The 13652-nt window shown below is 43.0% G+C and overlaps 1 protein-coding gene across 1 annotated transcript in view; it reads right to left on the bottom strand.

Annotated features, from left to right (window-relative positions):
- Positions 1-13652, bottom strand: part of LOC138646219 (transmembrane protease serine 9-like) — a 76404-nt gene continuing 62752 nt past the window's right edge. The window contains exons 14-21 of the mRNA XM_069735681.1: positions 13252-13479; positions 11717-11866; positions 11014-11188; positions 10549-10656; positions 7985-8195; positions 4980-5254; positions 2715-2884; positions 1-2531 (exon numbers count right to left, since the gene is read on the bottom strand). Of these exons, the coding sequence (XP_069591782.1) occupies positions 2220-2531; positions 2715-2884; positions 4980-5254; positions 7985-8195; positions 10549-10656; positions 11014-11188; positions 11717-11866; positions 13252-13479 (1629 nt within the window). The 3' untranslated portion in view covers positions 1-2219. The remainder of the gene's footprint in view (positions 2532-2714; positions 2885-4979; positions 5255-7984; positions 8196-10548; positions 10657-11013; positions 11189-11716; positions 11867-13251; positions 13480-13652) is intronic.

Here is a 13652-nt window from a genome sequence, read left to right as displayed (position 1 = left end):
GAGTAATGGGAGCCCACCACTTGTTCTCCCCCACAAGGCCTCGCTCATCACTGCGCCCGGACTCCTGTAGCTGTGGAGCCTTAGATTTTTTTTCTTGACCATTCTTAGGACTATTACAGTAACTTAGTTGTGAGTCCTTCCTTACCTCTATCATCTCCTTGCAGAAAGCTTTGTTTAGTTGATGACTGGTGGCTTGGAGTTACTACGGATTAGTAAAATCTAAATGATAAGGCTTGATGATAACCCAAGGTGTCCACACGACAATGGTCTCCTCGATAATGAAGACGAGATCTCATAAAGACTCAGTGGCAGAAATATACAATTAGTGTCCACAGGTCGTGAGATTTAGATTTATTTTGTTACATTACTTTTACTATATGGGAAAAAACATGGCGAGGACCCAACATCAGTCATTGTAGGAAAACGTCAAATCGTAAAAATTGAAGACCATAGAAGCCGAAATTAAGAAAAGTACCTAAAATTAAGACCCTAGAAAGACCACCACAGATAATGGACCAGGGAACCATGACAGTGTGAGCACCTCCAATAACGTGGACTACATTTCACTCATTTACTAATTCTGACGCCTCATACAGACCTCACACTCATCAACAATGCATGTGGGAAGTAGGGAGCAATCCGCAGCCACACTTCATTATTTTCTCCAGGCTCATATACCACCTCGAGACTCCTGTGCCCCCTCCAGCCCCCTCTGTTTCCTTCATGTCCTTTTTTCTCCTCCAAATTCTTCTGTCTCCTTCAGGCCCTTCTTTCCTCTCCAGACTTCACAGTCTCCTCCAGGCTTTTATACCACCTCCAGACACCTGTGTCCCCTCCAGGCTTCTCTGTTTCCTTCAGACCCCATTTTCTCCTCCAGACTCCTCTGTCCCCCCAGGCCCCTCTTTCTCCTCTAGAGACCTGTGCCCCCCCCAGGCTCCTCTGTTTCCTTCAGACCCCTTTTTCTCCTCAAGACTCCTCTGTCCCTCAAGGCCTCTCTGTTTCCTTCATGTCCCATTTTCTTCAGGCCCTTCTTTCCTCTCCAGACTTCACAGTCTCCTCCAGTCTCTTACACCCCCACTAGACACCTGTGTCCCCTCCAGGCTCTTGTTTCCTTCAGACCCCTCTTTTCTTTCCAGACTCCTCTGGTCTCCTCCCGAACCCTTTTTCTCCCTGCTCCTTTACCCTCACCCAGACCCCCTCTCCTTCCTCCATGCTCCTCATTCCCCTCTTCTGTCTCCTTCAGGCCCTTCTTTCCTCTTCAGACTTCACAGTCTCCTCCAGGCTCTTATACCCCCACCAGACACCTGGGTCCCCTCCAGGCTCCTGTTTCCTTCAGACCCTTTTTTTTCCTCCAGACTCCTGTCTCCCCCATGTCCTTGTTTCCTTCAGGCCCCTCTTTCCTTTCCAGACTCCTCTGGTCTCCTCCCGACCCTTCTTTCTCCCTGCTCCTTTGCCCTCACCCAGACCCCCTCTCCTTCCTCCATGCTCCTCATTCCCCTCTAAACCTTTCTATTTCCTCAGTCATCCATCCTTCCTCCAGATTCTTCTATCTCTTCTGACTTCTCTGTGCTCCTCTACCGCTTCCAGATAACTCTGTCTCCCTCCAGATTTTCCTTACTTTTCAGATTCCTCTTACCTTCTCCAGACTTTTCTGGTCTCTCCAGTTCCCTCTGTCTCCTCCTTACCAGACTTTTATGTCTTCTCCCCTGTCTTAGTCCTCTGTCACACCACTACTCTTATCCCTCTCTGGACCCCTCCAGATCCATCCTTAGATCTTCTTTTCTCCCTTGGTATCAAAATGACTAGCTAGTGAAATTTAACGTGCCAGATCCATCTCACCCCAACAGACAATTTAAGGGGATAAAGTACAGTAGACTAATAGATGTGATGACCACAGAGGATCCCCATGTGAAAGCAAAAGGAGGATCATAAGAGGAAATGCTTAGACCCTATGTCGTCCATGGGTGATAGAAGCACCAGGATTAGGCAGTAGGTCCATAGTGCTAGGACCACGGTGTAACAAAGGACGCATACACACTGGGAAGAAGATTCTGTGGACGCCATAATGAATGTTCACATTAAGTTATTCATCCTTCTGAGATTCGAAATGATAGAAAATGGACAGAGGATTTAGTAGAGTAGTAGACAACGTGCTGCAGAAACTTCACTATAAAAGAATGTCTAATAACTACTACTGTAAACATTCTGCCCAATGATGATTAGAGAAATGTCCACAGAAGAGACGCTAGGACCATACTCGTCCACCAGTGACATGAGCCACTAATGTGTCCTCTATTCCCAGGAATTTCCATAAGGCCCAGGCCATCCGCACATGGCACGATAGGGGCAGGGATGTCCGTCACTTCAATGAAGTTTACATGCACATGCTGACTGATCCACTGCTCATAGGCCGGAACCAAGGTGTACACCCCAGGGCGGTACGAGTAAGCACAGCCTTCTCCCCAGCTCACAATGCCAGCCTGGTACCAGACACCATCGACTTTACACACAAGAGGTCCTCCGGAGTCACCCTGAGAAGAGAGAAAGAAGCTGGTGACCATCATATCTATCTAATTTCAAAGATTGTAGGCAGCACACTGTTGAAGTGAAAAAAGCTTCTTATTTAACTGAAACGTCGCCCAACATGGCAACGTTTCGGTTCCTTAGTGAGAACCTTTCTTTAGTATCTATCCATCTACATTAATGCCACCTACCTGGCAGGAATCTTTTTGTCCCTCAATATATCCAGAGCATATTTGGTCTTCCTGGACGATGATGGTTGTCTCACTTTCTAAGGACCACAGATGGTACATTGAATCACATGTCTTTTGGTCGATAATTGGGGTCATGACCTTCTGAAGGGTTCCATTAATTGGAAGATCTCCTGATGAGAAAGCAGTGGATTTTCTTACTACTTGAACTTCAAAAAAGTTGGGACGCTTTGAAAAATGTAGAGAAAACCAGAAGCAATGATCTGGAAATCTCGTATATTTTATCACACAGAACAAAGAACAGATCAAACATTGAACGGACATTTTTCCATTTCATTTAAAATAATTAACTGTGGTGTCCGGGCTGTGTCCGCCTTTGTGCCATGTCCATCATTCTGCCTGGGCTGTATCCACCATTGTGACAGGATTCTGTCCACCATTGGGTCCAGCAATGTCTACCATTGTGCCAAGACTCTGCTCACTATTGTGCCTGGGCCGTGTCCACTATTGTGCTGAGCCTTGTCTACCATTTTGCCTGGGCTGTGTCCACCATTGTGTCTGTGCTGTTTTTACATTTATACCTGTGCCTTGTCCCCTTCCTTACAATAATTTGGAAACAATGGGAGAGTGAGGAGACAATCGCTGGAGTTTGGGGAAAGGAATTTTGTCCCATTAGTGATGAGAGATATGATTTAGCATTGTCCTGCTGAAATATACAAGGCCTTCCCTGAAATAGACGTTGTCTATATGGACCAGATGTCGTTCTAACCCCTCTATATAAGATTCAGCACTAATGTAGCTTTTCATGTGTGCACTGTCCCACCCATAGACATTAGTGCCCCCATAAATCAGTGATACAGAACTGTGCGGTGATAATAAGATCAATAACAAACTGGATGTTGCCTCTCCTCAATATAAATTTGAATATTCCCACCTCGATAACCAGCTGGATGGCGCTCTCCTTGATAATAAGCTGGATGGTCCCTCTTCTTGATAACAAGCTGGATGGCCCTCTTCTCGATAACAAGCTGGATGGCCCGCTTCTCGATAACAAGCTGGATGGTCCCTCTTCTCGATAGCAAGCTGGATGGCCCTCTCCTTGATAACAAGCTGGATTGTTCCTCTTCTCGATAACAAGCTGGATGGTCCCTCTTCTCGATAACAAGCTGGATGGTCCTTCTCCTTGATAAGAAGCTGGATGGCCCTCTCCTTGATAACAAGCTGGATGGTCCCTCTTCTCGATAAGAAGCTGGATAGTCCCACTCCTTGATAACAATCTGGATGGTCCTTCTCCTTGATAGGAAGCTGGATGGTCCCTCTCCTCGATAAAAATCTGGATGGTCACTCTCCTCAATATCAAGCTGGATGTTCCCTTTCCTCAATAATAATCTGAATGCTTCCTCTCCCACCCTACCCCCCGAGTCTGCAGGATGCAGCCTCCAGGGTTTCCATAAAGAACTTCACATTCTCATTCATCTGACTACAGGACAGTTTTCCATTATAAATGAGCTTTGTCCCAGAGTAGACGGCAGTGTTTCTGGGATTACACCTGGATTTAAGGTTGTGCTGCTTTAGGACCCAGAGATCATGGGCCTCCAATACAGACCGTCGGTCTTGTCTCTTGTGCACTTGGATTTCTCCACAATCTCTGAATCTTATCATGAGATCTTGTGCTGGAGATTTGAGATATTCAAAGTCTTTGCAATTTTGCGTTGAGGAACATTTTCCTGAAATGAATCTATAATTTGTAGCCCCAGTTGGTCACAGATTGGTGACCTCTGACCATGTTTGCTTCTGGGAGACTCTGCCTCTCTCACATGATCTACTTATATAGAGTTATGTCACTTAGCTGAACATTGACCCTCCGGTTGTTTTTCACCAGAACTACCGTACTAACTTTTCCATCCATTTGTTAACCCAGTACTAGCTGTTCTGAGATGCATCACTGACCTCAATTTGCAAATGAGATCATTTTTCAAATGAAAAGGACAAATGTCCATCTGATCTGTTCTCTGTGTGATAAAATGTGAAAATAAGAGATTTCCAGATCATCTCATTCTGCCTGACTTCGTCCTGCTTTCCCAGGGATAATCTTGTTACAGGGTTTCACTCGCAAAGGATTGTGGTCACTGAAACAACTAAGGCTTCCAACTTCTAGATGAAAGCAAGAACTGTCAGTGACAGCAAGCAGAGATCTTGTAAAGTTGAAAATCTGATTCCCTTAAAAATGCAGCAATGAGTCTGAATATAAGAGACAGACGGACTCACCGTAGAAAGACGTGCGGCCCCAGCCGGTGACCCAGCACTCCAGGCCACAGGGGAAGGTGACGGAGGCGGCGGGCAGGCAGATGGACTGGATGTACTTGGTGTAGTTGGCCGGACTGGAGAGCTGCAGAAGGGCGATGTCCCCTCGGCTCCCGATCCCCACAAATTCAGGGTTCGGGATAAGGGCTTGGACTTCAGAGATGACAGTGTGAGGCGGAGTCTGAGCCGGAAGGCGATATAAACCCAAGAAAACTTTATAATCCACCGGCGAAACGGAGCTGGGAACGAGATAATGGCCACGCAGAAAGTGACAACTTGTGGGGAAAACGGGAACTTCACAAAGTTTAGAAAATGTGGATTGTTTAACAAAAAGAGGTGTGGTTTATCTACAGGTGGGAGGGGTTATGTACAGTAGGTGTGGTTTATATACAGGTGGGAGGGGTTATATAAGTAGGTGTGGTGTATATATAGGTGGGAGGGTTATATACAGTAGGTGTGGTTTATATACAGGTGGGAGGAGTTATATATAGTAGGTGTGGTTTATATACAGGCGGGAGGGGTTATATAAAGCAGGTACGGTTTGTATAAAGGTGGGAGGGGTTAGATATAGCAGGTACGGTTTATATACAGATGGTTGGGGTTATATACAGTAGGTGTTTTATATACAGATAGGAGAAGTTATATATAGGTGTGGTTTATATACAGGTGGGAGGGGTTATATAGTAGGTGTGGTTTATATACAGGTGGGTAGGGTTATATATAGTAGGTGTGGTTTATATACAGGTGGGAGGGGTTATATATAGTAGGTGTGGTTTATATACAGGTAGAAGGACTTGGATATAATAGGTATGGTTTATATACAGGTGGGACGATTTGGATATAATAGGTGTAGTTCATGTAAAGGTGGGAGGGGTTATATAGTAGGTGTGGTTTATATACAGGTGGGAGGGGTTATATAGTAGGTGTGGTTTATATACAGGTGGGTGAGGTTATATATAGTAGGTGTGGTTTATATACAGGTGGGAGGGGTTATATATAGTAGGTGTGGTTTATATACAGGTGGGAGGATTTGGATATAATAGTTGTGGTTCATGTACAGGTGGGAGGGGTTATATAGTAGGTGTGGTTTATATACAGGTGGGTGGGGTTGTATATTGTAGGTGTGTTTTACATACATGTTGGCAGGGTTATATATAGTAGGGGTGGCTTATATACGGATGAATCAAGACCATACAAAGAACCATCAGTGCTAAACTGCACCAGGGGCTGCACCCCCTATGGGGAGGCCCTATGCAGAACATTAAGGAAGGACGCTCCCAAACAGAATGAAACTAAAGAAGTAAATTGGAGCAATACATCCATAGAATATATAAAGGTATAAGTTTGTTGCACCATTATGTTCACATATACAATGTATTTTGCACATATAATGTAAATTGAATACAGTACAAGAGAGATAATAGAAATTAGCTCAGACGGATGGTGACATGTGCATCCCTACTACATCAGATAATTACACAATGAAGTGCAAAGTGCAACTTCAAACCTGAGCGACCTAATGAGGTAGGATGGAAGGTATTGTTTAAAAATGAAAGCAGTGTATAAAACAAGAACCTCCCAAGCAGGTATACCCACCGCATGCCCTACAGGTTCTTACCCATTGTGGGATGTATAAGGTGACACGCCGCAAAGCCCCAACACTGGTTTCGCGTTGGCTTCCTCAGGGGCTATCACGTCTTTAGTATTAAAGGCAAGAGTTTATTATCCTCTTTTCAAAAAATAATCGAAATAGGATAATTTGTTAGAAAAGCAGCTTAAAAAGTACAAATAGCGGCAGAAAAAGATGGCAAAAATTAACACAATTAACGTGTTTCTGACCTTTATCGGTCTTTAGTCTCAGAGGTAACATTTTATACCAGTTTACCCCTCCCATGAGGAACGTATAAGACTAACCAAGAGGAACTACCATTTCTCGTGGGCCATTAAGAAGGTTGTACAGGAGAAAAGGTTTTGACCTATCTGAATGAAGCCCTTATTTCTAGTAGAAGAGATGCTTTATCTGCAGTGTTTCTGGAAATGAAGAAGAGGTAGGATCTTGCACAGATGAACCCACCCATGACTAAGGTGCATGACCAATTTGTGAAGACTTTATCCCATATTTTGCAGAAATGATGCTATGTTACTAGATATTGACCAGAGGGAGGAGTATGTAGAGGCTAGCCCTGCCTATTAGGAAAGTATAGGTCCAACAAAAATATATATTTTTTTCTCATGGTAAGCTGAAAAGGGAATGCAGCAAACCAGGAGGAAAGGATGTGACCAGTTTGGAATAAACATCCCAAGTAACAGAGGAAGGAGCTTGTATGTGTGTAATTGACCCTAAGAAAGTGTATGACCAATCTAGGATGACCCCCTCCTATCCCAAGTACAAGAAAAGCTATCTGCTAAGCTTCTCGATATTGAGGAGAGGATGGAGTTTGTACGGGTTAGCCCTGCCCATGAAGAACTTATAGCATCAACCGAGAGGAAATAATTTTTTTTATTAGACACTGAGAATGGAACTCAGAGACCCCAGGAGGTGCTCATATAGAAGGAAAGGATGTAACCAAGCTGGGGTGATGCCTCCATCCCTGGCAGAAGAGATGCTATTTCTGCAATGTTTCTGGATATTGAGGAGAGGGAGGAGTTTGTACAGGTGAGCCCACCCATGAGGAACTTATAGAACTCAGAGACCCCAGGAGGTGCTCATATAGAAGGAAAGGATGTAACCAAGCTGGGGTGATGCCTCCATCCCTGGTAGAAGAGATGCTATTTCTGCAATGTTTCTGGATATCGAGGAGAAGAAGAAGCTTGTGCAGGTGAGCCCGCCCATGAGGAACTTGAGAGGAATTCACTTTTCAAATAGGCCCTCGAGAATGTTGCAAATTTGGAGAATCAGTAACAACATTGCTGTTCATGTAAGTAGAACCTCAGATCTCAAACTGTCACAATTCATGGGATGCACTTACTTTTCCAAGCAGTGAGCAGCAGTCAGCACCCAGTGGTGGGAGATGAGGGACCCCCCACAAACATGACTTCCTTTGTAATGAACGCTAACTTGCCAGGGCCATTCTCCATCCACAGCATCTGTCCCTCCAACTATCTTGGTATTGACCACAGGGGAACCGCACACAGAATGGTCAACTTCAGCCATAGGAGTGAGGGACAACGTGGGACTAACTGGAAACATTTGAAGACAAAGTAAAGAAAAATTAGGACTTATTGTTCATGATTAGAAAGCAACTCTGGTTAACAGATTAGGTCTGGTACTACACATCATCTCGATTCTAGATTACTGCTATACCTTAGTTGACCTAAGAAGAAGAGGGGCGCTGTTACCCAGAAAATGCAGAACTATCTTACGAATTATGGAAAATTCCTATCGTCTTGACTTAGAAATATTAAATATTATCAGAAAATGGTCACATCCTAATATAAACTGTTTTAATATTACAGGACAGTTTCTATGGAGGGTTAAGGCTATCTTCTGAGGAGTATTTAGTGTCTACTAAATTACTTCACCCTCTATATTCTCAATCACAGCCATCCCCATTCTCCCTTACGAAACGATTCTCCTTTCCTTACACTGACCCACCATTCTTGAAATCATTCAGAGGGTATTGCTGTTAAATTCACTCTCCACGACACCTGCAGCAACATCCTAACCACGAACATCATTAGCAGCAACCAGGAATATTTCCGTAGTTCAGAAAACGTCAACATGTTGTTTTCTGCAAGCAACTATCCAATAAATGTCCACAAAAGAAGAAGAAATGTCCATAGAAGACTCAAAAATATCAACAGTAGACCAAGAAATGTCTGAGGAAGACCAAGAAAAGTGCACAGATGACACAAAGATACAAAGGCCTAGAAGTGTCCTCAAGATACAAATAAAAATCCACATTTGACCCAGGAACATCCACACAATACCGAGAAATGCCAAAAGGAAGACAAATTGACCACAAGTGACCCGGAAACTTAAAAAGACTAAGAAATGTCCACAAGAGTCAGAAACATCCACAAAAGACAAACAAAATCATTTCATGACCTCAAAAAATTATTCAGAGACATCCACATAAGATCAAGAAATGTCCACAGCAAATAAAAATGTCCACCTCAAACACAATATGAGAACAGAAGACTCAGACATCCATAGAAGTCCAAGTAATGTCCACAAATCAGGCAGATATGCCACAGAAGATGAAGTAATGTCTGTAGATGACTCAATTATCTTTGCAAACGACCAAGAAATGTCCAGAAAAATTGACATAAAACCTAGAAATGTCTGCAGAAGATTAAAAAAATGCTAACAAATGACTCCAAAATGTCCACAGAAGACCAAGAAATGTCCAGTGAATAAAAAGAGTGTCCACATAAGACTTCAAAAGACTCAAAACATTATCAGAGGACTAGGAATTGTCAACAAACGAGTCAGAAATGTTCAACGAATACCTAGAAATATCCACAGATGACCAAGGATTATCTCTAAATGACCAAAAAAAAATCCACAAAAAACAACTGTCTACCAAAGACCAAGAAACGTCCACTGAACATCAGAAACTGTCAGCAGATGTCAAAAGAATATCCAAAGACGTGCCATAAACTTTTATCTAATGTCTGAGGATGACCAAGAAACATCCACAGATGACCCATAAACATAAAGAGACCTAGAAACATCCACAGGAGACCTTGACATGTCCACAAATTATTCAGAAACATCCATAGAAGACTAAAACATATCCACAGTAGAACAAGAGATGTCTAAAGAAGGCCAAGAAACGTCTAGAGAAGACTCAAAATTATCCGAAAAACAATGTTCACAAAAGACCAAAAATATCAACAGGTGGCCAAGAAATGTTCTCAGATAACCAAAGAAAACAAATATCTACAGATTACTCCGAAATTTACAAAGAACACTGTGAAATGTCCACAAAATGCCCAGAAATGTCTACAAACGACCCAAAATAGTTTACAGTTTTAATTTCTTTAAGCCTGGTTTTCATTTTCGTCTATTTATGCTTTTATTTGCACATTTTTTATAAGTATATTTTATATGTTTTTGCTGTTTTCTTGTTCTTCATTGTGGCTAGGGTTTTTATTGTCCAGATGTTTGCAGCTAATTTATCAATTGCAAAATTGAAAAATTCGCAAAACTTCCCGAAACAAAGTCTAAAATCGCCCCAGTGGCCGGAGTGAAAATTACTTGATTTTTGTCTCATACTTCAAATACAGATTAATGTACAATATAGGTGTTAAAAAAAAAGTTAAAATTAAATAAAACAGTTTGTTGGTAATGGGTTTCTTGGTTCAGAATTTGGGGCCTGAATTTCACCTATGGCTTGAAATACAGACTTATCATGAATGAGGGAATACCCTGCGCAGATTGTGCACGACCAGTTTAGTCAATGACCTCAGTGACTTTTCCCTCCAGATCTGTCGAGATCTAGTCTGTAGGCACAGAGGGGTCTGATGCTGCCTCGTACTATGCCTCAGCGAGTTTCTGGAGTGTGGAGAGAAGCAGATGTCTACATACCAGCACCCAGCATAACAATCACCGCAAGGAACCCGGGATGTCGGAGAACGTCCATCACAGGGCTGAAACTTCTCCCTTCTCTGACTTTCCCCTTCTTCTTCCTCCTTTCTCATGATAAGTTTTATACATCTGAGAAAAGCTTCAAGTTTCAGCCCATATGAGAATCTCAGCAGCACCACAGAATGTGACGGACACCTGACACCGCCATACAATATCTATCTTTACAATATGGAAAACCTCAAGCAGTACATTTTAACCCGATAAGTTCCTGATTCATCGGGTGGAGGCCTTTATGACAGTTGGGCAAGTTTAGCCAGCAATAGTGGGATTCAAAGCCTTGAGATTAGCCAACTCTGAGGTCCACCGCTACCCAACAAAGCATCAGGTCTCCCACAGATCTGTCCGCTGAACCTCCATGTGAACTCAATCTCATTCCATATATGTCAGAGAAAGCAATGGCGTCACCGGACTCAGTATGTAGGAAGGAATCATTGCTTACAGGGGAAAATCTCAGCTTCAGAAACCTCTGACCTTCAAATTTTCTACTCCATTCCCCAATGTTCCGAACAGACATCTCCTCATTTCTCAGTTTTCTTCTAGAGACCTTATACCTCGCCAAAGTCCTCAAGTTGCTGGTCTCCTATGACATCCCTGAGATCTCTTTTAATCTCCTTTGCTTCAATTTAGACCCCTTGATCCTACATACTCTTCCGTCCCCTCCAGAGCCCTCTGACCTGCAAACTCCTGTTCCTTAAGATACCTCAGCTACCACCAAATATTTGTTTCACCTGTTTTCTGACCTCTTTCAGACACTCCTGTCTCCTCCAGACCCCTTTATTCTCCTCCGGACCCTCCTTCTAAACCAATATGTCTCTTTCACACACCTTTGTTCTTTCCAGATTCATCAGGCCCCCACAAGATTGAGCATTCTGGAACTTATACATACTCCATCCTTCTAACATGACTTTCCCTTGACAGATATGGAGGAGATGTGAGACCATCCCCCATACATATTAGAAACTCATGAGGTCCTGCCAGTTTCAGCCATTGTTTTCCTAACGTGTATGATTGATTTTAGGTTTGGGAAGACATTAATGCACTCGTATTCTTCACCCATGCTGCATTCTCATATTTGTGGCCAGATTGTAGACTATGAGAAGCGAGTTACCCATCCTGTGATGCGACACATCTTCACCATGAGATTCACCCTTTTATTTGGAGTTTCCAGAATCTCGATCACATGGTCCATCCCATTGTGGATCCCGTCATCTACATTAGGACCGTACTCATGTAGGTTTCTATAGAACCTTTGTGTTGCCTACAAAGATAATAGGGACTGGTCAGACCAGTTCGCTTCATTCTTTTCCTGTAGTTTCTGTGAAACATGGGAAACCTTCAATATTAATAAAGTAACGAGGCTCAGACAAGTGTGTGGGACATTTGAATAGTCGTGGCTCATTGTTTATCTGTTTGGTTAGTATTGAGTATCTAGTGAACCCGGAGGCTCCATGGAAGTGGCAGACTGGACGCCTTTCACTACACGTGATTTATTGCAAACCCAATACTAGAGAAGATGTAGAGAGTTTAGCAAGTAGGTCATTACTGGAAACTTCTTGCAAGGCCCCCACCTGTCCTACATGTAGCCTTGATTTTCATGGATTCATTCAGGACATTAATCCAAGAGGATGTGGGGAAGCCCACCTAATCTTCTAAAACAGATATTGGATGGAACTATTGGCTGGGAATCCAAACAAAAGCCACCAATGTACCCAAACAAGCAAACCCTTTGGTCCAGCTTGGAGATTTTCATCTCAACATGCCTAATGCCCATGTTATGAACCGTGTGCATTGGGTTTTGTATGTGCTCCCAGCTCAAAAGTTTTTTTAAGTAGATAAATGGAACAAAAAAAAGGAAACAATGAATCAACAGGTCTGGAGGTGCAGACAAAGAGGGGTATACGTATTCAGAACCTGGTAATGCAGGTGCTGGCAGCAACATCGAGACAAAGCACCAATGGAGAAGTGGTGGAGCCCTTTTCGACTGTTTATTTTCAACATGGGAATTATCCTAGTTTGCTTATCTGGCCATCTTGGAGAAGTTAATGGGAGGAGATGCGCATCTCTATACGTTTACCCTTTGGATTTGGTGGTGAAACCCATCATTTACAGGCTGGAAGGAGTTTTTGAGAATCACTTCATAGACATAGAGGAGATCACAGAAGTGAGGCCTATCAGACATCTGTGACTGCCATGATGTACTAGGATTTGGACAAAAATAATGTGGTCACATCTTTTACAAGTTAAAAAAAAGAGAATTTATTGATCAAAAAATAGAGATCACAACAAGGTGTCCTCACGCGCATTGTTGAGAACGCCAACCACTGCTGAAATATGGCCGAACTGGTCAGAAGGGTGCAGATGATAGAAATTGCAGCAACCAATAGACATTTCTTCTGAGTCAGAAACATGGCCAACATCAAACATTCAAGGAACAGGTAGTGATGTGTTGGTCATTCTACTATCCAGAAATAAATGGCGGCTGCTTAGAAACGGTCAGAGGCCACATGATGAAGTTTATCATTTCAAAAGCTTTGTCCTGGTGACGACGTGTTCCAGTAATCACACCAAGGGAATTCTGAAATTCAAGCCATTAGGATTATAATCCCAGTTCACTGGCTCTACCGAGACGACCACTGCTCATCACGTGTGCAGAACTAGACAGGTGATGAATAGTAATGCCGATGTGGTAAACATGGAGGATGAGGAGATGAAGAGCGTGGCTCCAGATGAGTAGATCCAGTCGTAGTAATCTGGGACATAGGTGTAAACTCCCGGACGGTTGGCCAAGGCACATTCGTCTCCCCAACTTACAATGCCAGCTTGATACCAAACACCATTCACATCACAGACCAGGGGTCCCCCGGAGTCACCCTGGAAAGAAGAACGAAAGTCCAGAAAATATTACATTAATTCACTGCACTGAAATTGTAATCTAGATACAGGAGCTTCTCACAGAATTAGAATATCATCAAAAATTGAATCTCAGTTATTCAATACAAAACGTGAATCTCATATTCTATAGTCATTACACACAGAGTGATCTA

The sequence above is a fragment of the Ranitomeya imitator genome, chromosome 7, assembly GCF_032444005.1.
Source record: "Ranitomeya imitator isolate aRanImi1 chromosome 7, aRanImi1.pri, whole genome shotgun sequence".
Taxonomy (NCBI): Eukaryota; Metazoa; Chordata; class Amphibia; order Anura; family Dendrobatidae; genus Ranitomeya; species Ranitomeya imitator.
Note: the sequence above shows the minus strand (reverse complement) of the source record. Positions and strands in the feature narration are given on the sequence as shown.